Here is a 23276-nt window from a genome sequence, read left to right as displayed (position 1 = left end):
CTTCTTGATTGTATATTTGTACCTCTTTTCTCTGAAACTGAAACATGTTAGTTTCTAAGAATATTAACATATTTATTTGTTTTATTCTGCTTTTACCTGTAATAGTCACAATATTAAATTCCAATATTATTATTAATGATAAAACTATTGAATAAAGTTTAAGATTCCTTTGAAGTCCTTTCTGTAGTTAGTATATATTTCACTGTTCAGTCATAGCACTGCATTTCAGAAATCACTTGAAATAACTAGGTTCCCTATATCATTCTATTGGGCTTCCTTGATAGCTCAGTTGGTAAAGAATCCACCTGCAATGCAGGAGACCTTAGTTCAATCCCTGGGTTGGGAAGACCACCTGGAAAAAGGAAAGGCTACCCACTCCAGTATTCTGGCCTGGAGAATTCCATGGACTGTATAGTACATAGGGTTTCAAAGAGTCAGACATGACTGAACGACTTTCACTTCCACATATCATTCTATTAGCACTTTGTTATATAATTAGACTCATGTGTTTCAGTTTATTTTCAATTTTAGAATTTATTTTTCTTCAATATTTGATTTTTTTTAATATTTAAGCATTTTTTTAAACTTTACATAATTGTATTAGTTTTGCAAAATATCAAAATGAATCCACCACAGGCATACATGTGTTCCCCATCCTGAACCCTCCTCCCTCCTCCCTCCCCACACCATCCCTCTGGGTCATCCCAGTGCACCAGCCCCAAGCATCCAGTATTGCACATCGAACCTGGACTGGCAATTCGTTTCTTACATGATATTCTACATGTTTCAATGTCACTCTCCCAAATCTTCCCACCCTCTCCCTCTCCCACAGAGTCCATAAGACTGTTCTATACATCAGTGTCTCTTTTGCTATCTCGTACACCAGGTTATTGTTGCCATCTTTCTAAATTCCATATATATGCGTTAGTATACTGTATTTATGTTTTTCCTTCTGGCTTACTTCACTCTGTATAATAGGCTCCAGTTTCATCCACCTCATTAGAACTGATTCAAATGCATTCTTTTTAATGGCTGAGTAATACTCCATTGTGTATATGTACCACAGCTTTCTTATCCATTCATTTGCTGATGGACATCTAGGTTGCTTCCATGTCCTGGCTATTATAAACAGTGCTGCGATGAACATTGGGGTACACGTGTCTCTTTCCCTTCTGGTTTCCTCAGTGTGTATGCCCAGCAGTGGGATTGCTGGATCATAAGGCAGTTCTATTTCCAGTTTTTTAAGGAATCTCCACACTGTTCTCCATAGTGGCTGTACTAGTTTGCATTCCCACCAACAGTGTAAGAGGGTTCCCTTTTCTCCACACCCTCTCCAGCATTTATTATTTGTAGACTTTTGGATCGCAGCCATTCTGACTGGTGTGAAATGGTACCTTATAGTGGTTTTGATTTGCATTTCTCTGATAATGAGTGATGTTGAGCATCTTTTCATGTGTTTGTTAGCCATCCGTATGTCTTCTTTGGAGAAATGTCTATTTAGTTCTTTGGCCCATTTTTTGATTGGGTCATTTATTTTTCTGGAGTTGAGCTGTAGGAGTTGCTTGTATATTTTTGAGATTAGTTGTTTGTCAGTTGCTTCATTTGCAATTATTTTCTCCCATTCTGAAGGCTGTCTTTTCACCTTGCTAATAGTTTCCTTTGATGTGCAGAAGCTTTTAAGGTTAATTAGGTCCCATTTGTTTATTTTTGCTTTTATTTCCAATATTCTGGGAGGTGGGTCATAGAGGATCCTGCTGTGATGTATGTCAGAGAGTGTTTTGCCTATGTTCTCCTCTAGGAGTTTTATAGTTTCTGGTCTTACGTTTAGATCTTTAATCCATTTTGAGTTTATTTTTGTGTATGGTGTTAGAAAGTGGTCTAGTTTCATTCTTTTACAAGTGGTTGACCAGATTTCCCAGCACCACTTGTTAAAGAGATTGTCTTTAATCCATTGTATATTCTTGCCTCCTTTGTCAAAGATAAGGTGTCCATATGTGCGTGGATTTATCTCTGGGCTTTCTATTTTATTCCATTGATCTATATTTCTGACTTTGTGCCAGTACCATACTGTCTTGATGACTGTGGCTTTGTAGTAGAGCCTGAAGTCAGGTAGGTTGATTTATTTAAGCATTTTTAAGTTAAAACTAAATAAGAAATACACTCAGACTTCCTTCTAGCCCCTTCATAGTGTTTTCTGAATCCCCTACAAGTGAACTGTTTTTTAAAATTACTTTCTGATTTATGTTTCAGATTGATTTTGCAAAAATAAGCATGTAGGTTCTTATTTCCTCTCCTTCCTTACATAAAATGTAGCTTTCTATATTGATGATTCTACATCTTGCTTTGGTTAGTTAATATATATCCTGTAGATTATACATGTCAATATAAATAACCAATATACCAAATTTTTGATTGGACTTTCTGGAAGCTTTAAGAAAAGTCTCAATGCAGGTTATAGATAAAGTGATGTGATAATCCACTATGTGAGTAACAAAGGAAAAACTTTAAAAATTATATTCATTAGAGTAAATTTATTCAATTTACTCTACAGTTAGAAAAAAACTTTTTCAGTTAAAACTAGAAAAAGTATAGCAAAAGTATGGCAAATAGGTGGGGAAACAATGGAAACAGTAAGAGACTCTATTTTCCTGGGCTCCAAAATCACTGCAGATGGTGACTGCTGCCATGAAATTTATTCATTTATTTATTTTTGCCATGAAATTTAAAAATGCTTGCTTCTTGGAAGAAAAGCTATGACCAACCTAGAGAACATATTAAGAAGCAGAGACATTACTTTGCCAACAAAGGTCCATCTAGTCAAAGTTATGGCTTTTCCAGTAGTCATGCACGGATGTGAGAGTTGGACTATAAAGAAAGATGAGCACCGAAGAACTGATGCTTTTGAACTGTGGTGTTGGAGAAGACTCTTGAGAGTCTCTTGGACTGCAAGGAGATCCAACCATTCCATCCTAAAGGAAATCAGTCCTGAATATTCATTGAAAGGACTGATGCTGAAGCTGAAACTTCAGTATTTTGGCCACCGGATGAAAAAAACCGACCCATTGGAAAAGACCCTGATGCTGGAAAAGATTGAAGGCAGGAGAAGAAGGGGACAACAGAGGATGAGATGGTTGGTTGACATCACCGAATCGATGGACATGAGTTTGAGTAAGCTCTGCGAGTTGGTGATAGGGAAGCCTGGCGTGCTGCAGTCCATGGGGTCACAAAGAGTCAGACACAACTGAGCGATTGAAGTGAACTGACAGCAAACCTACACAGGAGCTGGTGGTTTATCAATATTAAATATACTCATCTCATTCTTTTCCTTCTCTTCTCCATGATTTTTCCTTTTTTCTCTGTCTTATAGTACATAACCATTGCATTTTCCTCTTGTGTCTCATAACTAAGCACAGAGTTCTCACTTGAATCATGGGTTCAGTTCAGTTCAGTTCAGTCGCTCAGTCGTGTCTGATTCTTTGCAACCCCATGAATCGCAGCACACCAGGCCTCCCTGTCCATCACCAACTCCCAGAGTTCACTCAGACTCATGTCCATCGAGTCAGTGATGCCATCCAGCCATCTCATTCTCTGTTGTCCCCTTCTCCTGCCCCCAATCCCTCCCAGCATCAGAGTCTTTTCCAATGAGTCAACTCTTCGCATGAGGTGGCCAAAGTACTGGAGTTTCATCTTTAGCATCATTCCTTCTAAAGAAATCCCAGGGCTGATCTCCTTCAGAATGGAAGGTTGGATATCCTTGCAGTCCAAGGGACTCTCAAGAGTCTTCTCCAACACCACAGTTCAAAATCATCAATTCTTCAGCGCTCAGCTTTCTTCACAGTCCAACTCTCACATCCATACATGACCACTGGAAAAACCATAGCCTTGACTAGACGGACCTTGGGTAGGCTTACATATTACTTAGTTTTTGTAGTCCCTGTGTTCTGAGCACATCTCTCAGATCCTATTTACCATTTTTGAGCATTCCCAGCCATGATGTGGTTTTGCTCCCAATAAGCAGCACCTATAGCTTTTGTTTGTAAGACTACCCTCATGCTACTGAAGACTGCTTTTCTCTCTTGTACAGAAAACAAAGAAAGTGTGGCTGGGTCAGCCAATGACTGATTGAGGGAAAGTGTGAAAGATCTCGATTGGGACAACTCTGAGGTGTAATTTACAGAGATCTTCAGTGGGATTATTCTGAAGGTATCAAGACTTTGTCTAAGATGGGGTTTTTACTTGGCTTCTTCCATCCCCTTATATAAGTTTTCTTTGGTAACTCTTCTGTAACAATTCACTTGCACATAAATACTAGTCTCAGAGTCTGCTTCTGAAAACCAAATTTAGGACACTTGGCTTTGAAGTGGTCCTCAGAAGCAGACTATAAGGTGGTGTATGTCTTGCTGGACAGGTTATAACAAAGATTCCATTGATGGTGTAAGGGAAGGGGTAATAATCCCTAACACATGCATATGTATGTGTATGCTAAGTCATTTCCAACTCTTTGCAACCCCAGGCACTGTAGCCCACCAGGCTTCTCTAGTCCATGGGATTTTCCTAGCAAGAATACTAGAGTGGGTTGCCATTTCCTCCTCCAGGGGATCTTCCTGACCCAGGGATTGAACCCACATCTCCTTTATTGATAGGCCGATTCTTTACCACTGAGCCACCTGGGAACCTATAACACACTGTATTGTTGAAACTGCTGAGATGTTCACCTTTGGAGAATTGATTGTAAAACCAATACAATATTGTAAAGTAATTAGCCTCCAATTAAATAAATTTATATTAAAAAATTTGAACAAAAAAAAACATACAGGTAGAAGGGGATATAATGGCTCAAGTAATATTCTCTAATGTTTGAGAAATATGAGTAAATTTTAATTTTACAATATAATTGGATGGTTGTTGCTTAGTAACTTGAGGCATGTGTAAAGGGCAGGCTTCCATGGCAGCAGTTTAAGAGGCTCACATCTTTTATTTGAAGAGACAGTGTTGAAGACCAAGATCAGGATCTGATGGTCAGAAAGGCAGAACCTCAGAGAAAGCTGAATGTGCAGTCTTGGAAAGTCTGCTCTACCACAGTCATGGCTCTAACAGGGAGTTGGACACTGAGACCTGTGGTAGGGACATTTGGATGGATGCACTTATTGCCTCATTAAAGATAGTATTCCATAGACCCTCTTGAGGAACATAGTTATTTGATGGATCTTTAGGTCTTACATAATAGATTAATTCTGGTATACCCAATTTATTTGAACTTTTTGTTCACTCCTCAGCATTGTATCAAGGCAGTTCTGGCATTTTCACCTAATTTGATGTGGGCCATTGTCTTCCAAGCTCCTAGGAGCCAACCCAGAAGTTTACTGTCCACTCCAAGTAGTTTTGGCTGGGCATTAAAACTGGACTTACAGGAACAAGCACCTACACATCAACAAACTCTTCCTATCCAGCCTCAGCCTCATTTTCCACACGCTATTCTGGGTTATACTTGAAGATCTTATCCCAGAAATGCTGTCCTAGTCCTTGCCAGTACATATCAGCTAAGTATTGCAGCTCCTTCTATGAATAATCTCTTTATCCTTTAGAAGGGTCAGCACTTCTTCAGTTGGGTCAAGCTGAGACTTGAATCTGTTATAGGTCCAGTAGCCAGGAAGGGAAAGTACTGTCTTTCAAAGTATTTGCCTTAGTTGGGGCTTCTACGTAGCTTCTTGGAAAGGAACAAAGCTCCAAACCTCTAGTAAGTAGGAATGGCCCAATTTCATGAGACTAGAAATTCAGGAGAATTGGGGGACCAGTTAGGTGAATTTGAAGCAAAACTTGATTTTTTTTTACTGTACTAACCAAGAGAAAAGATTTATGAGAACTACTCTAGAGAATTAAAGTCTTTCTACCAAGACATGACACTAAAATTTTAATACTGAAACATAGGTACCACTAAGTCCAACTCTACACAAATATTTACATTAAGCAGTATAATGCAGAATCAACATGACAATTATTGTTAATGGCAAAACATAATTACCATACTAATCTTAGGTTTATAATGACTTTATACTCACCTGTAATGACTTTCACTTCTTCCATCAAATTATGCAGATCAACATTTCCATTTGCTACAAGTAAAAGTCCAAAAGAAACACATAATAATGGTATTACCTTAGGAAATATATATAAATTACTCATATAGTATAATAAAGTCAGCTAAATTAGGCTCACATCAAAATTTAAATGAACACTCCTTTAAATTTGGGGATTTTGAAGATTTATGTCATATTAATAAAGTTTTTTGGACATCATAAACTCTGGGCCAGAGAGAAGGCTGGCTTTTGGCGAGCCCTTCTGTTTTATAAGTATAATTATCAAAATTTCCTTGATGCTGACCTGATATTCTGGTACTGCCAAAGATCTGACCGAGGCCCTAATCAAGCCTGGAGCATTCAGTGAAGGCAGCATGTGGGGGTTAATATCTGAGATGAGTAAAATAATTAGCAGGAGCTAATCAGAAGAAGGAGAAGGAGAAAGGGTTTTTAACAAGTAGGAGATAAGTTAATACTGTGATACTTGAAGTATCTGGTTCCTAGACCAGCTGCATAGGCATCATGTGGGAACTTGTTAGAAATGTGAATTCTAGGGCCCCATCTCAGACCTACTGAATTAGAAACTGGGTATGTGGCCTAGGAATTTGTGGTTCATCAAGTCTGAGAAATTCTTATACACACTCAAGCTCGAGAACCACTATGATAAGCAAAATGGGTCTGGGATAGCATGCTATGTATGAGCAGTGTAGGATGGCTGGACATAGACTTGGATTACTGTGATATTGAATGGTTTGCCTTGGAAATGAACAGAGATCATTCTGTCGTTTTTGAGATTGCATCCAAGTATTGCATTTCGGACTCTTTTGTTGAGTATGATGGCTACTCCATTTCTTCTGGATTACTGTGATATTGAATGGTTTGCCTTGGAAACGAACAGAGATCATTCTGTCTTTTTTGAGATTGCATCCAAGTATTGCATTTCGGACTCTTTTGTTGAGTATGATGGCTACTCCATTTCTTCTTGGAGACTGCATCCAAGTATTGCATTTCGGACTCTTTTGTTGAGTATGATGGCTACTCCATTTCTTCTAAGGGATTCCTGCCCGCAGTAGTAGATATAATGGTCATCTGAGTTCAATTCACCCATTCCAGTCCATTTCAGTTCGCTGATTCCTAGAATGTTGACATTCACTCTTGCCATCTTGTTTGACCACTTCCAATTTGCCTTGATTCATGGACCTGACATTCCAGGTTCCTATGCAATATTGCTGTTTACAGCATCAGACCTTGCTTCTATCACCAGTCACATCCACAGCTGGGTATCGTTTTTGCTTTGGCTCCATTCCTTCATTCTTTCTGGAGTAATTTCTCCACTGATCTCCAGTAGCATATTGGGCACCTACCGACCTGGGGAGTTCCTCTTTCAGTATCCTATATTTTGCCTTTTCATACTGTTCATGGGGTTCTCAAGGCAAGAATACTAAAGTGGTTTGCCATTCCCTTCTCCAGTGGACCACATTCTGTCAGACCTCTCCACCATGACCCACCCGTCACGGGTGGCCCCATGACGGGCTTAGTTTCATTGAGTTAGACCAGGCTGTGGTCTGTGTGATTAGATTGACTAGTTTTCTTTGATTATGGTTTCAGTGTGTCTGCCCTCTGATGCCCTCTTGCAACACTTACCTTCTTACTTGGGTTTCTCTTACCTTGAACGTGGGGTACCTCTTCACGGCTGCTCCAGCAAGTCTTAGGTTACTCTCACCTTAATATTGAGCTCTCTTCTAAGCTTTTAAGTATTTATCTGGCACCAATTATAATTATTTTTTAAGGTTGTCACATAGAAGATAACAGGAAAAAATGCCCTAAGAATATCTCTAGTGCTCACCATCAACTTGTAGCTTTTTTGACAATTTAGCAAATTCTTCTTCTGTGAGCTTGACTCCCATATTTTCCAAAGCCTTATGGAGATTATTCTTTTTAATCTTCCCCTCTTAGGACAGAGACAGTAAAGCAACATTTGAAATAAGTCATATAATAGCAAAACAAGGAAAATATTTAAAAGGTGTTATTAGTATTAACTTTAATGACCACATAGTAAAGCAAAAGAGATAATATATTTCATGATTTTGTTATCATTTTATTTCAAAAAGGCTGAAACCCCAAACAAATGTGTCCACTTGAAGATCCAAATAGAAAGTCAATGTAAGAGAATTATATTTCCTTTATCTATCTATCTATCTATATTTCCTTTTTCTATTCTTGGTGACAAGCATACATAGTAAAGCAGTGTTAAGGGTCTTAAATAAGTAGAACTGCAGGCCACAACTTAATTCCTCTACACAAAAGATAGGGTTATTTCTGTTTAGTGACTTAATATGTGAGTTATCAGTGTAGTTGACCACTGCTCTTTAACAATGGTTAGATTTTTTTCTTTTTTGGTTGGGGTAAATTTTTCCTTTTGATAAGAAGTTGAAAAGAAACTAAGACTATACAGGACTTACTGGTAAGAGAAATTGTATGTTAATAGCAGACAGAATGTAGTCATGCTAAAAGAATCATAAATGACAAATTATATAAAGACAAGATTTATACTTGAATGATATGTCTGAAAGACTTTGATAATATAAATTTATAGAATCTAGATAATATACTTTAAAATTTTGTTTCTTACTTACTTTTGAGAGACTTCACACTCTTCATTAATCTATTATGATATAACTTTCCAGCAGCTGTAAGAAAAGCCATAATTCACATAATGGTAAAATTAGTAAGATATAAAATAATATGAATTAAATAATTTCAGAAATAGAAAATTTTAAACTTTTTATCCATATACAAAATCAATTATTTTTATATAGTAGCAATGAGTAGTTCAAAAATATACTAAGAAAGCAGTTCCATTTACAAGAGCATCAAAACAAGTAAAATGCTTAAGAATAAATTTAACAAAAGAAGTGCAAAACTTATACTCTGAAAATTATGAAACACTGTAGAGAGAAATGAAAGAAGATATAAATAAATGAAAAGATTCCACATTCATGGATTGGAAGATCTAATACTGTGAGGATGACAATACTCCTCCAATTGATCTACAGATTCAATGCAATCTTGTCAAAATTCCAACTGGTTTGTTTGCAGAAATTGATGGTCTGATTCTAAAATGCATTCAGTGAAACAGGGACCCCAAGTAGCCAAAATAATCTTGAAAAGGAAGAAAAACTTTTGGGGACTCACACTTTCCAATTTATAAAATACAAAGCTACAGTAATCAACACAGAAGGGTACTAGCATAAGGCTAAATATATAGATCAAAGAAATAGAACTGAAAGCCCTAAAATAAGTCCTCCAATATATCGTCAATTGGTTTTTGACAATGGTGAAAATAAGGAAAGAATAGTCTTTTCAACAAATTGTGCTGGGAAAACGAAATATTCACATGCAAAAACAACATTCTTTTGGATCCCTACCTCAAACCATATACAAAAATTAACTCAAAATGTATCAAAGACCAAAATATAAGAGCTAAAACTATAAAACTTTTAGAAAAAATATGGGTGTGAATTTTCTTGACTTTAGGAAATGGTGTTTTAGATATGACTCCCAAAGCAGAAGCAAAAAGATTTTAAAAACTGGACATCATCAACATTAAAAACTTGTGCATCAAAGGACAAAATCAAGAAAGTGAAAAGACAATCCACAGAATGGGAGAAAAATTTTGTAAATTACATATTGGACAATAGACTTATGTCTAGAATATATAAAGGATTTGTACCTAGAATATATAAAGAACTCTTACAATTCAACAATAACAACAACAACAAAGCCCAATTTAAAAATGGACAAAGGATATGAATAGATTTTTCTCCAAAGGACATATACAAACACCAATATGAACAAGGAAAAGATGCTCATTATCATTAATCATCAGGGAAATGCAGATTCTAAGCAGAATAAGATACCACTGAAGGCAATGGCACCCCACTCCAGTACTCTTGCCTGGAAAATCCCATGGACGGAGGAGCCTGATGGGCTGCAGTCCATGGGGTCGCTAAGAGTCGGACACAACTGAGCGACTTCACTTTCACTTTTCACTTTCATGCATTGGAGAAGGAAATGGCAACCCACTCCAGTGTTCTTGCCTGGAGAATCCCAGGGACGGGGGAGCCTGTTGGGCTGCCGTCTCTGGGGTCGCAGAGAGTCGGACACGACTGAAGTGACTTAGCAGTAGCAGTAGCAGTTACATCCACTAAGATATAATCAAAGGACAGATAATAATAAGTGTTGATGAGAATGTTAAGAAATTGGAACTCTCAGCACTGCTGGTGGAAATGTAAAGTAGTACAGCCACTTTGAAAAACACCTTGGATTCCTCAAAATCCAAGAGCTTTTTTGCTCTTGGATTGCCAGAGCTACCATATGACCCAGCAATTCCACTCCTAGGTATATACCCAAGACAAATGAAGACATACATCCACACAAAAATTTGTATGTGAATGTTCTTAGGAGTATCATTCATAATAATGGAAACAACCCAAATGTCCATCAGCCAATGAATGGATAAATAAAATGTGGTATATCCATATAATATACTATTATTTGGCAATAAAAAGAAACAAAGTATTACCATATAACATGACAGGGATGAACCCTGAAAACATTGTGTTAAATGAAACTAGTTACAAAGAGTCACATATTGTGTGATTCCACTTAAAATGTTCAGAATAGGCAAATCAATGGAGACAGAAAAATAGATTAGTGGTTTGCCAGGGCTGAGGGGGATGGAGGAATTGGAGAGTGACTGCTAATTGTGGGTAGGGTTTCTTTTTGGGATAATAATAATCTAAAATTGATTGCAGTGATGGATGCACAACTCTGTTAATATGCTAGAATTCATTGACTTGTATACTTTATTGAGTTAATTGTTTGGTATGGGAATTATATCTCAGTAACACTGTTACAATGTTTTACCCCAAATTTTCATCTTTATATAACAAAGAAATTAGAGATGCTTTTCTCAATATTGCCTTGTGGCTCAGCCGGTAAAGAATACGCCTGCAATGCAGGAGACCTGGGTTTGATCCCTGGATTGGGAAGATCCCCTGGAGAAGGGAAAAGCACTCCAGTGAAGGGAAATACCCACTCCAGTATTCTGGCCTGGAGACAACTGAATTGGACACAACTGAGCGACTTTCCGAAGAAGGCAATGGGCATCCCACTCCAGTAGTCTAACCTGGAAAATCCCAGGGACGGGGGAGCCTGGTGGGCTGCCGTCTATGGGATCACATAGAGTCGGACATGACTGAAACAGCTTAGCAGCAGCAGCAGACCCACTTTCACTTTCTTTCACAGTATAATAAACTTGTCCTGTCCAGCTAGGCCTACTGTAATAAAACATTTGTTGTTCAGTCACTCAGTCGTGTTGGACTCTTTGCGACCCCATGGACTGAAGCATGGACTGAAGGCTTTCTTGTCCTTTACCATCTCCCGGAGAACGCTCAAATTTGTGTCCATTGAGTCGGTGATGCCATCAAACCATCTCTTCCTCTGTTGTCCCCTTTTCCTCCTGCCTTCTATCTTTCCCAGCATCAAGGTCTTTTTCAATGAGTTGACCCTTCACATGAGGTGGTCAAAGTATTGGAGCTTCAGCTTCAGCATCAGTCCTTCCAATGAATATTCGGGATTGATTTCCAAGGGATCCTAAAGGAAGATCCCTTGGATCTTGCAGTCCAAGGGACTCTCAAGAGTCTTCTCCAACACACCAGCTTGAAAGCATCAATTCTTTGGTGCCCAGTCTTCTTTATGGTCACATCCATACATGACTACTGAAAAAACCATTGCTTTGACTATACAGACCTCTGTTGGCAAAGCAATGTCTCTGCTTTATAATACGCTGCCTAGGTTTGTCAAAGCTTTCTTCCAAGGAGCAAGTCTTTTAATTTCATGGCTGCAGTCACTGTCCACAGTGATTCTGGAGCCCAAGAAAATAAAGTCTGTCGCTGTTTCCATTGTTTCCCCATCTATTTGCCATGAAGTGATGGGGCCAGATGCCATGATCTTATTTTTTTTTTTAATATTGAGTTTTAAGCCAGCTTTCTCACTCTTCTTTCATCTTCATCAAGAAGTTGTTTACTTCCTCTTTGCTTTCTGCCAAAAGGGTGGTGTCATCTGCATATCTGAGGTTATTATAACAAAACATAAATATGTCTTTTTTTTCCCTTTTAATTCTGACTTTTATCCTTAATTTCTTTATTCTTTATTTCTCTTTATCTCTATATTTTTCCTTAATAATATAAGCCCACCAGTGGCCTAAGTGATAACAATAGACATTTCTTAGCTCTGATGTCAATTTATACCTGAAGAGTCTCTTGGTTTCTTAAATAAACTCTAAATGACAGTGATAGTTGTTTTCTTAATTTTTTTAAAAATTGAAGTACAGTTGATTTTAAATGTTTCAGGTATACAGCAAAGTGATCAGTAATATACAGATTGGGTTGGCCAAAATTTCATTCAGATTTTTCCATAAGATGTTATATATATGACATTTTCTTTAGATTTTTTTTTCCATTATAGGCTATTATAAGATATTGAATATACTTTCCTGTGCTATACAGTATGTGCCTGTTGTTTATCTATTTTATATATAGTAGGGTGTATCTGTTAATTCCAAATTTATCCCTCCCTGCCCTTTCTCCCCCTTTGGTAACCATAAGTTTGTTTTCTATATCTGTGAGTCCATTTTTGTTTTGTAAATAACTTCATTCATATCTTTTTGTTTTTAGATTCTATATATAAGAGATATCATATGATATTTGTCTTTCTCTGTCTGACTTATTCACTTAGTATGATAATCTCTAGGCCCATCCATGTTGCTTCAAGTAGCATTATTTCATTCTTTTTGATGGCTGAGTAATATTCCATTGTATATACATACACTATATCTTCTTTATCCATTTATCTGTTGATAGAATTTAGATTGTTTCCATATCTTGGGTACTGTAAATAATACTGCTATGAATATTAAGGTACATGTGTCTTTTTGAATTAGAATTTTCTTTGGATATATGCCTAAGAGTGGGATTGCTGGATCATCAGTATCAGTTCAGTCACTCAGTCGTGTCCGACTCTTTGTGACCCCATGAATCGCAGCACGCCAGGCCTCCCTGTCTATCACCAACTCCCGGAGTTCACTCAAACTCACGTCCATCGAGTCAGTGATGCCATCCAGCCACCTCATCCTCTGTCGTTCCATTCTCCTCCTGCCCCCAATCCCTCCCAGCATCAGGGTCTTTTCCAGTGAATCAACTCTTCTCATGAGGTGGCCAAAGTATTGGAGTTTCAGCTTCAGCATCAGTCCTTCCAATGAACATCCAGGACTGATCTCCTTTAAGATAGACTGGTTGGATCTCCTTGCAATCCAAGGGACTCTCAAGAGTCTTCTCCAACACCACAGTTCAAAAGCATCAATTCTTTGGCACTCAGCTTTCTTCACAGTCCAACTCTCACATCCATACATGACCACTGGAAAAACCATAGCCTTGACTAGACGAACCTTTGTTGGCAAAGTAATGTCTCTGCTTTTGAATATGCTATCTAGGTTGGTCATAACTTTCCTTCCAAGGAGTAAGTGTCTTTTAATTTCATGGCTGCAATCACCATCTGCAGTGATTTTGGAGCCCAAAAAAATAAAGTCTGCCACTGTTTCCACTGTTTCCCCATCTATCCGCCATGAAGTGATGGGACCGGATGCCATGATCTTAGTTTTCTGAATGTTAGCTTTAAGCCAACTTTTTGCTCTCCTCTTTCACTTTCATCAAGAGGCTTTTTAGTTCCTCTTCACTTTCTGCCATAAGGGTGGTGTCATCTGCATATCTGAGGTTATTGATATTTCTCCCAGAAATCTTGATTCCAGCTTGTGCTTCCTCCAGCCCAGCATTTCTTATGATGTACTCTGCATATAAGTTAAATAAGCAGGGTGACAATATACAGCCTTGACGTACTCCTTTTCCTATTTGGAACCAGTCTGTTGTTGCATGTCCAGTTCTAACTGTTGCTTCCTGACCTGGATATAGGTTTCTCAAGAGGCAGGTCAGGTGGTCTGGAATTCCCATCTCTTTCACAATTTTCCATATCTTGGCTACTGTAAATAATACTGCTATGAATATTAAGGTACATGTATCTTTTTTGAATTAGAATTTTCTCTAGATATATGCCTAAGAGTGGGATTGCTGGAGCATATAGTAACTCAATTTTTGTTTTTATTTGAAAGGAATCACCATACTATTCTCAATAGTGGCTGCACCTACTTACATTCCCACCAACAGTGTAGGAGGATTTCCTTTTTATCACATCCTCTCCAGCATTTAGTATTTGTAGACTTTTTGATGATGGCCATTCTGACCGGTGTGAAGTGTTATCTCATTGTAGACAATGATAGTTTTTATACATAACTTGAATTTTAGTTTTTAAAATGTTCTTTTATCATGTTTTATAAGAAATTAAAATTTTAATGTGAATCCACAAAAATTCAAGCTCCCTGGAAGCCCCCACAGACATTTGTATGGCTCACCATCAGTTGGCAGTGTTTTCATTAGCTTTTCTAGTTCTTCACTTGCAAGCTCAATTCCAAGATTTTTAACAACATTTTTAACATCCTTAGACTCAATCTTCTCACCTTTAAAATAGATTGGATATATATATCATCATTTCATATAGCAGCAATTATTTCTAAGGAAGTTACTTTATGATGATTAATTTTCAACTTGAGGACTGAAGTAAAAATAAAACATTTTCAACTTTAGAATTGTCAAGTCAAATTTATTTCCTTAATATAAACAAAAGAGTTTCTCCTAAAGTTAGAAAAGACCACTTCCATAAAATTTGATCAGTTAATAAAAAGATGCTTATTCAAACAATATTTTAACTTTAAAAATAAGAATTATATAATGAATATAATGAAAATATTACCTTGATCATGTTTAGGTTTCATGCTTTAATTTGCCATGCCACTCTATACTAAGGTTATTAAACACTTGTGAAGTGAATTATATTATTGGCATAAACAACAGATTTATAGAATTTAAAAGCAAGGACAAATATAGTAATTTCATTACAAAAACTTGAATAATTTTATATCAAAAATTAGGCATTATAGGCAAATATGGGAAGACAGCAGAATTCATGTCAATGATAGATTACTGAGAAATATTAGGGAGAAAAGAGAATTTAATGTAGGTAATTGGAATCTTAATTTTATAGTAACTTTCACTCACCTGTGAAATCTGTGACTTTATCCATCAGCGTTTCTAGAGAAATTTTCTTATCAACTATAGGAGAAGATCAAAATCACACTGACATATAATACTCATGAATGTGCAAAATGCAAGAATAATTATCATAGTTACACCATGTGTTAGGCGCCATCCTAATTGCTTTATATACTTAACAAAGATTTATTGAACACAGTTTCTAGATTATTATTTTATCTTTTACTTTTTTAATAAGCAAAGAATAAAATTCTAAATATGAAAACCATACAGCTGCAATGATGTAATTTCTGGCCTATAATATTTCAAACCTATTTGTTTTACTAAAGGGAAGTGATTCAGATGTGAGTACATCTCAAGAATCGACATTCTTGTATTCAAAATTTGCAAGATTCTACTATTAACAATCATACTGTAGACAGCATAAAAGTTACCTATATTATACATATCAAAGTATAATGCTTTAATTTCTACTTTAACTTGATGCTCATAAATTCAAATGACATTCACTATGCATTGGTCACTGACATGATATATCACCACACTTCTCTTTTCTTCCTACAGAAATTGTCATTTCTCCCATTATATATATACTCAATAGTTTTCAACTAAACTTGCCTCATGGTAACTACCATATCTGATAACAAACTTACCATCAGCATGTATATTTTGAGTCAGATCTTTAAGTTCTGAATCTACAAGTTTGATTTCTAGATTGTTCAGAATGGTGTCCAGGTTCTTGATATTAACTTTCCCACCTAAGAAAAGTAACAGAAGACCATAAAGAGTATTAAATGATTCCAAAAGAAAAGTTTCTTTAACTTTTTTGATACCATATTCCCCATTGTGAATTGAGCAGTATATCATTACTCATAAAGTTTATACAGTATTTTAGGCAGGTTATGTATCCACTAAAAAGCCTGTTCAAGAATTCCCTCAATGCCTACTAACCTAAGGTTAAGGATATTTGCTCTAAAGTGAAAAATACAAATTAACTAATGTTCAACAATTCTAGCACAGAGACTAAATATTTTAAACCTTCATGGATGTAAACTATGAAGTTAGAATTAAGGACATTTCTTGGTTACCAATGAGGAGAGGGAAAAGATGAGGGACAATTTGGGGGTAAGGGGCTAAGAGTTAGAAACCATTATGTATAGAATAAGTAAGCTACAAGGAAATATTGTACAGCACAGGGAATATGGCTAATATTTTATAACTCTGTGGTGGTTTAATCACTAAGTCATGTCCAACTCTTATGACTCCATAGAATGTAGCCACCAGGCTCCTTTGTCTCTGAAATTTTCCAGGCAAGAATACTGGAGTGGGTTGCTCTTTCCTTCTCCAGGGGATCTTCCCAACCATGCAGGCAGATTCTTTATTGATTGAGCTATGAGGGAAGCCCAATAATAACTCTAAATGAATATAACTTTAAAAAATTGTGTATCACTATGTTGTACAACTAAAACATTTAAAACCGTACATCAACTATATTAAAACTTATTAAAAAAAACATGTCCACTTCTTCTGAAACTTGTCTTGGGGACTAGTCTATACAACATAAAGTTTTAAATGAAGTTCAATAAATGCTCAGGGAATTCTGGTTCTGGGGGCTAATATTCTTTACTTCTAAACAATATTTAATATAACCTTTGATGAATGAAAACTCCATTTAGTTTTTTTTTTTTTTTTTTTGCATCTTACTAAATTCCCTGAATCACTGCTATATTTTTGCTATACAAACTTGAAGTGTGGTATTTCTTTTCCTAAAAAAGTTTGGAAAATCACAAGAGAATATGGGACTTCTAAGACAGAACATGAGATTCATCTGCAAAATATAGACTAAATGCTAAAAAAGTACAAATTTGTAATTAGTATACATGACAGATGGTGGCATTTGCAAATTCAGTATCTTGGAAAAAGAATACTATGGGGATCTCATATTCATTTGTGTTCTCATTATGTTTCTCAGTTCAGTTCAGCCACTCATTTGTGTCCGACTCTTTGCAACCCCATGGACCACAGCACGCAAGGCTTCTCTGTCCATCACCAACTCCCGGAGTTTACCCAAACTCATGTCCATTGAATCGGTGATGCCATCCAACCATTTCATCCTCTGTCATCCCCTTTTCCTCTCACAGTCAGTTTTTCCCAGTATGAGAGTCTTTTCAAATAAGTCAGCTCTTCACATCAGGTGGCCAAAGTATTGGAGTTTCAGCTTCAACATCAGTCTTTCCAATGAACACCCAGGACCGATTTCCCTTAGGATGGACTGGTTGCATCTCCTTGCAGTCCAAGGGACTCTCAAGAGTTTTCTTCAACACCACAGTTCAAAAGCATCAATTCTTAGGTGTTCAGCTTTCTTTATAGTCCAACTCTCACATCCATACATGACCACAGGAAAAACCATAGCCTTGACTAGACGAACCTTTGTTGGCAAAGTAATGTCTCTGCTTTTTAATATGCTATCTAGGTTGGTCATAACTTTCCTTCCAAGGAGCAAGCGTCTTTTAATTTCATGGCTGCAATCACCATCTGCAGTGATTTTGGAGCCCCCCCCAAAAAAAGTCTGCCACTGTTTCCACTGTTTCCCCATCTACTTGCCATGAAGTGATGTGACCGGATGCCGTGATCTTAGTTTTCTGAATGTTGAGTTTTAAGTCAACTTTTTCACTCTCCTTTTTCACTTTCATCAAAAGGCTCTTTATTCTTCTTCACTTTCTGCCATAAGGGTGGTGTCATCTGCATATCTGATGTTATTGATATTTTTCCTGGCAATCTTGATTCCAGCTTGTGCTTCCTCCAGCCCAGAGTTTCTCATGATGTACTCTGCATATGAGTTAAATAAACAGGGTGACAATATACAGGCTTGATGTACTCCTTTTCCTATTTGGAACCAGTCTGTTGTTCCATGTCCAGTTCTGACTGTTGTTTCCTGACCTGCATACAGATTTCTCAAGAGGCAAGTCAGGTGGTCTGCTATTCCTATCTCTTTCAGAATTTTCTACAGTTTATTGTGATCCACACAGTCAAAGTTAATAAAGCAGAAGCAGATGTTTTTCTGGAACTCTCTTGCTTTTTCAATGATCCAGCAGATGTTGGCAATTTGATCTCTGGTTCCTTGGCCTTTTCTAAAACCAGCTTGAACATCTGAAAGTTCACGGTTCATGTATTGTTGAAGTCTGGCTTGGAGAATCTTGAGCATTACTTTACTAGCATGTGAGATGAGTGCAATTGTGTGGTAGTTTGAGCATTCTTTGGCATTGCCTTTTTTTGGGACTGGAATGAAAACTGACCTTTTCCAGTCCTATTGCCTCTGCTGAGTTTTCCAAATTTGCTGGCATATTGAGTGCAGCACTTTCACAGCATCATCTTTCAGGATTTGAATTAGCTCCACTGGAATTCCATCACCTCCACTAGCTTTGTTTGTAGTGATGCTTCCTAAGGCCCACTTGACTTCACATTCCAGGATGTCTGGCTCTAGGTCAGTGATCACACCATCATGATTATCTGGGTTGTAAAGATCTTTTTGGTACAGTTCTTCTGTTTATTCTTGCCACTTCTTAATATCTTCTGCTTCTGTTAGGTTCATACCATTTCTGTCCTTTATTGAGCCCATCTTTGCATGAAATATTCCCTTGGTATCTCTAATTTTCTTGAAGAGATCTCTAGTCTTTCCCATTCTATGGGAAAAGACTTCTCTATTTCTTTGCACTGATCACTGAAGAAGGCTTTCTTATCTCTCCTTGCTATTCTTTGGAACTTTGCATTCAAATGGGTATATCATTCCTTTTTTCCTTTGCTTTTCACTTCTTCTCACAGCTATTTGTAAGGCCTTCTCAGACAGCCATTTTGCTGTTTTGCATTTCTTATTCTTGGGGATGCTCTTGATCCCTGTCTGCTCTACAATGTCATGAACCTCCATCCATAGTTCATCAGGCACTCTGTCTATCAGATCTAGACCCTTAAATCTATTTTTCACTTCTACTGTATAATTGTAAGGGATTTGATTTAGGTCATACCTGAATGGTCTAGTGGCTTTCCCTACTTTCTTCAATTTAAGTCTGAATTTGGCAATAGGAGTTCATGATTTGAACCACAGTCAGCTCCCAGTCTTGTTTTTGCTGACTGTATAGAGCTTCTCCATCTTTGGCTACAAAGAATATAATCAATCTGATTTTAGTGTTGACCATCTGGTGATGTCCCTGTGTAGAGTCTTCTCTTGTGTTGTTGGAAGATGGTGTTTGCTATGACCAGTGCATTCTCTTGGCAAAACTCTATTAGACTTTGCCCTGCTTCTTTCTGTACTCCAAGGCCAAATTTGCCTGTTACTCCAGGTGTTTCTTGACTTCTTACTTTTGCATTCCAGTTCCCTATAATGAAAAGGACATCTGTTTTGGGTGTTAGTTCTAAAAGGTCTTGTAGATCTTCAAAGAACCATTCAACTTCAGCTTCTTCAGCATTACTGGTTAGGGCATAGACTTGGATTACTGTGATATTGAATGGTTTGCCTTGGAAATGAACAGAAATCATTCTGTCATTTTTGAGATTGCATCCAAGTACTGCATTTCAGACTCTTTTTTGACTATGATGGCTACTCCATTTCTTCTGAGGGATTCTTGCCCACAGTAGTAGATGTAGTGAACATCTGAGTTAAATGCACCCATTCCAGTCCATTTTAGTTCACTGATTCCTAGAATGTCGACATTCACTCTTGCCACCTCTTGTTTGACCACTTCCAATTTGCCTTGATTCATGGACCTAACATTCCAGGTTCCTATGCAGTATTGCTTTTTACAGCATCGGACATTGCTTCCATCACCTTCACATCCACAATTGGGTGTTGTTTTTGGTTTGGCTCCATCTCTTCATTCTTTCTGGAGTTATTTCTCCACTGATCTCCAGTAGCATATTGGGCACCTACCGACCTGAGGAGTTCATCTTTCAGTGTCTATCTTTTTGCTTTTTCATACTGTTCATTGGGTTCTCAAGGCAAGAATACTTAAGCAGTGTACCATTCCCTTCTCCAGTGGACTACATTTTTTTCAGAACTCTCCACCATGACCCATCCGTCTTGGGTGGCCCTACACGGCATGGCTCATAGTTTCATTGAGTTAAACAAGGCTGTGGTCCATGTTATTAGATTGGTTAGTTTTCTGTTACTGTGGTTTTCAGTCTCTCTGCCCTCTGGTATAGAAGGACAAGAGGCTTATGGAAGCTTCCTGATGGGAGAGACTGACTGAGAGGGAAACTGGGTCTTGTTTTGATGGGCGGGGCCTTGCTCAGTAAATTTTTAATCCAATTTTCTGTTGGTGGGTGGAGCTGTATTCCTTCCCTGCTATTTACCTGGGGCCAAACTACGGAGAAGGCAATGGCACCCCACTCCAGTACTCTTGCCTGGAGAATCCCATGGATGGGGTAGCCTGGTGGGCTGCTGTCTATGGGGTCTCGCAGAGTTGGACACGGCTGAGTGACTTCACTTTCACTTTTCACTTTCATGCATTGGAGAAGGAAATAGCAACCCAGTCCAGTGTTCTTGCCTGGAGAATCCCAGGGACGGGGGAGCCTGGTGGGCTGCTGTCTATGGCGTCGCACAGAGTCGGACACGACTGACGCGACTTAGCAAACTATGGTGGAGGTAATGGAGATAATGATGACCTCCTTCAAAAGATCCCATGCATGCACTGCTACACTCAGTGCCCCAACCCTGCAGCAGGCCACCACCAACCCACATCTCTGCTGGAGACTCCTGGACACTCACAGGCAAGTCTGGGTCAGTCTCTTGTGGGTCACTGCTCCTTTATCTTGGGTCCTGGTGCACAAGGTTCTGTTTGTGCCCTCCAAGAGTATTTCCCAGCCCTATGTAAGAGGGCTTATGTTTCTCACTCACCTTTAAAAGACTTCACACCTTTCAGCAATCTGTTCTTAAAGACCTTGTTATCATCTACAAAAAAAAGGGCAAAATTTAGGTCATAGAGAAATTATGTGGCTATTAGCTAAAATTATTTCAGTAAAGCTAGGACTTTCATGATTTGCCAAAATCAATTTTGAGAGAAAATTAGGGAAAGTTTATCAAAATGTTAATATGCAGGTATCGTATAATATACAGAACTCTTTTTTGATGTGATTCCACCTCTCACCTTTCATTCCCTTCTAGTTTGGCATTACATCTTTTCCTTTTTTAGTTTCTCAAATCACCTACAGGTATTTAAGAGATGAGGGTAACCTCTGAAATTTCTTCCCCTTGATAGCATGATTCAACATGATGGGGACACTTTACTCTAAAACTAAAAGGCAACTGCATAGATGGGAATTTCTCTCAGGAATAAATGAACATTTAGATTATTTTGAGTAGAGTTCTTATTTTTTTGTTTTTTGCATCTTAGCAAATGGTATTAGTTTCAGTTTTCCAAAAATAAATAGATAAATAAAAGCTTAAAGAACCCTTTAAGGTCATATCAATATTTGAAATGCTTACCATTGAAAGGCAGATTTTTCAACAGTTTCAAGTATTCTTTATCTGTAAGCTCTATTCCCATGTATTTCAGAGTGGTTTTCACATCTCTGACATCAACTTCCCCTCCTTAAAGAAGATAGACTACACTGCATGTATGCATTTAAAAGTTCATGTTATGGTTCCAAATAGGGAAGATTAGTCTTTGGCTATGTGGTATGAATAGACATAGAATGAGGAGCAAAGGCCAATGAGACCCCTCTGAGTACACTGACTATGACACTCACAGAAAAGTAATTTGAACTCTAAATGCTAATAAAAGAAGGCATAATCATGATGACAATGTCAAGGCAACTCTGAAATCAGTGAAATGTACATTATTTATTTCTCTATTCAATTAGAATATTGTAAATAATTTACTTATTCAAAAAATTGTATCAATTAAGGTAATATCTGTTCGTCTCATCTTTGTTAATTATCTGGAGTTTTCACTAAAGTTTTACTTCACTTTATTTTTACTTTATTTTATTGAAAACTAATATAGAGCTTGGTTGTTGTAACAAAGAAAAAAGCAAAATAAGAGGAATCGATCAAGATGGCAGAGTAAGAGGACATGGAACTCACCTTCCCCCATGAACACATGAACAACACAGTGGATACATGTATAAGTACACCTTATTAACTGCTGTATAGCAGACACTAACACAGCATTGTAAATCAACCATGCTGCTGCTGTTGCTGCTGCTAAGTCACTTCAATCATGTCAGATCCTTTGCGACCCTATGGACTGTAGTCTGCCAGTCTCCTCTGTCCATGGGATTCTCCAAGCAAGAAAACTGGAGTGGACTGCCATGCCCTCCTTCAGGGAACCTCCCGACCCAGGGACTGAACCTGCATCACTTACGTTTCTTACACTGTCAGGCAGGTTCTTCACCACTAGTGCCACCTGTGCTTAGCCGCTCAGTCATGTCTGACCCTGCAACCCCATGGACTGTAGCCTGCCAGGCTCCTCTGTCCATGGGGATTCTCCAGGCAAGAATACTGGAGTGGGTTGTCATGACCTCCTCCAGGGGATATTCCCAACCCAGGGATCGAACCCAGGTCTCCTGCTTTGCAGGCAAATTCTTTACTCTCTGAGCCGCCAGGGAGGTGCAATCTGGGAAGCCCCAAATAAACTATACTGCAATAAAATTTTTTTAAAAATCTATATGTGGAATTCTCACTGAAAGCTAACTGAAAACTGGCAGAAAGACTCTTGTACAGCCATGGTTGTAAGAAAGACCCACATGCAATCAGGCAAGAAGAGAAGAAGAGTGATCAGATCAGGACCTGTGCGCCTGGGAGGGAACTCAGAGGAAAAAGGGAGAATACACGGACAAAGACCCACCTTGGTGGGTGTGTGGCAAGACACACAGATTGGGAGCCCCAGCCCTGTGTTCCTAAACATGGGAGGTAGTTGGAGGATGACTGGGACTAACAGAAGGGCTATAGGAAGCCTGGACTCTGCTCATGAGGAGCAAG

General features: G+C 38.0%; 1 protein-coding gene across 7 annotated transcripts in view; it reads right to left on the bottom strand.

The window, feature by feature from the left end:
- The window catches only part of LOC139177595 (uncharacterized), a 199119-nt gene that overhangs the window by 53363 nt on the left and 122480 nt on the right, over positions 1-23276 (bottom strand). For all 7 annotated transcript variants that reach the window (XM_070773702.1, XM_070773703.1, XM_070773705.1 and 4 more), the window contains 8 exons: positions 21780-21884; positions 21192-21245; positions 15955-16059; positions 15308-15361; positions 14605-14709; positions 8714-8767; positions 7924-8028; positions 6060-6113 (listed from right to left, as the gene is read on the bottom strand). In XM_070773702.1, the coding sequence (XP_070629803.1) occupies positions 6060-6113; positions 7924-8028; positions 8714-8767; positions 14605-14709; positions 15308-15361; positions 15955-16059; positions 21192-21245; positions 21780-21884 (636 nt within the window). The remainder of the gene's footprint in view (positions 1-6059; positions 6114-7923; positions 8029-8713; positions 8768-14604; positions 14710-15307; positions 15362-15954; positions 16060-21191; positions 21246-21779; positions 21885-23276) is intronic.

This window comes from Bos indicus, chromosome 19 (genome assembly GCF_029378745.1).
Source record: "Bos indicus isolate NIAB-ARS_2022 breed Sahiwal x Tharparkar chromosome 19, NIAB-ARS_B.indTharparkar_mat_pri_1.0, whole genome shotgun sequence".
Taxonomy (NCBI): domain Eukaryota; kingdom Metazoa; phylum Chordata; class Mammalia; order Artiodactyla; family Bovidae; genus Bos; species Bos indicus.
Note: the sequence above shows the minus strand (reverse complement) of the source record. Positions and strands in the feature narration are given on the sequence as shown.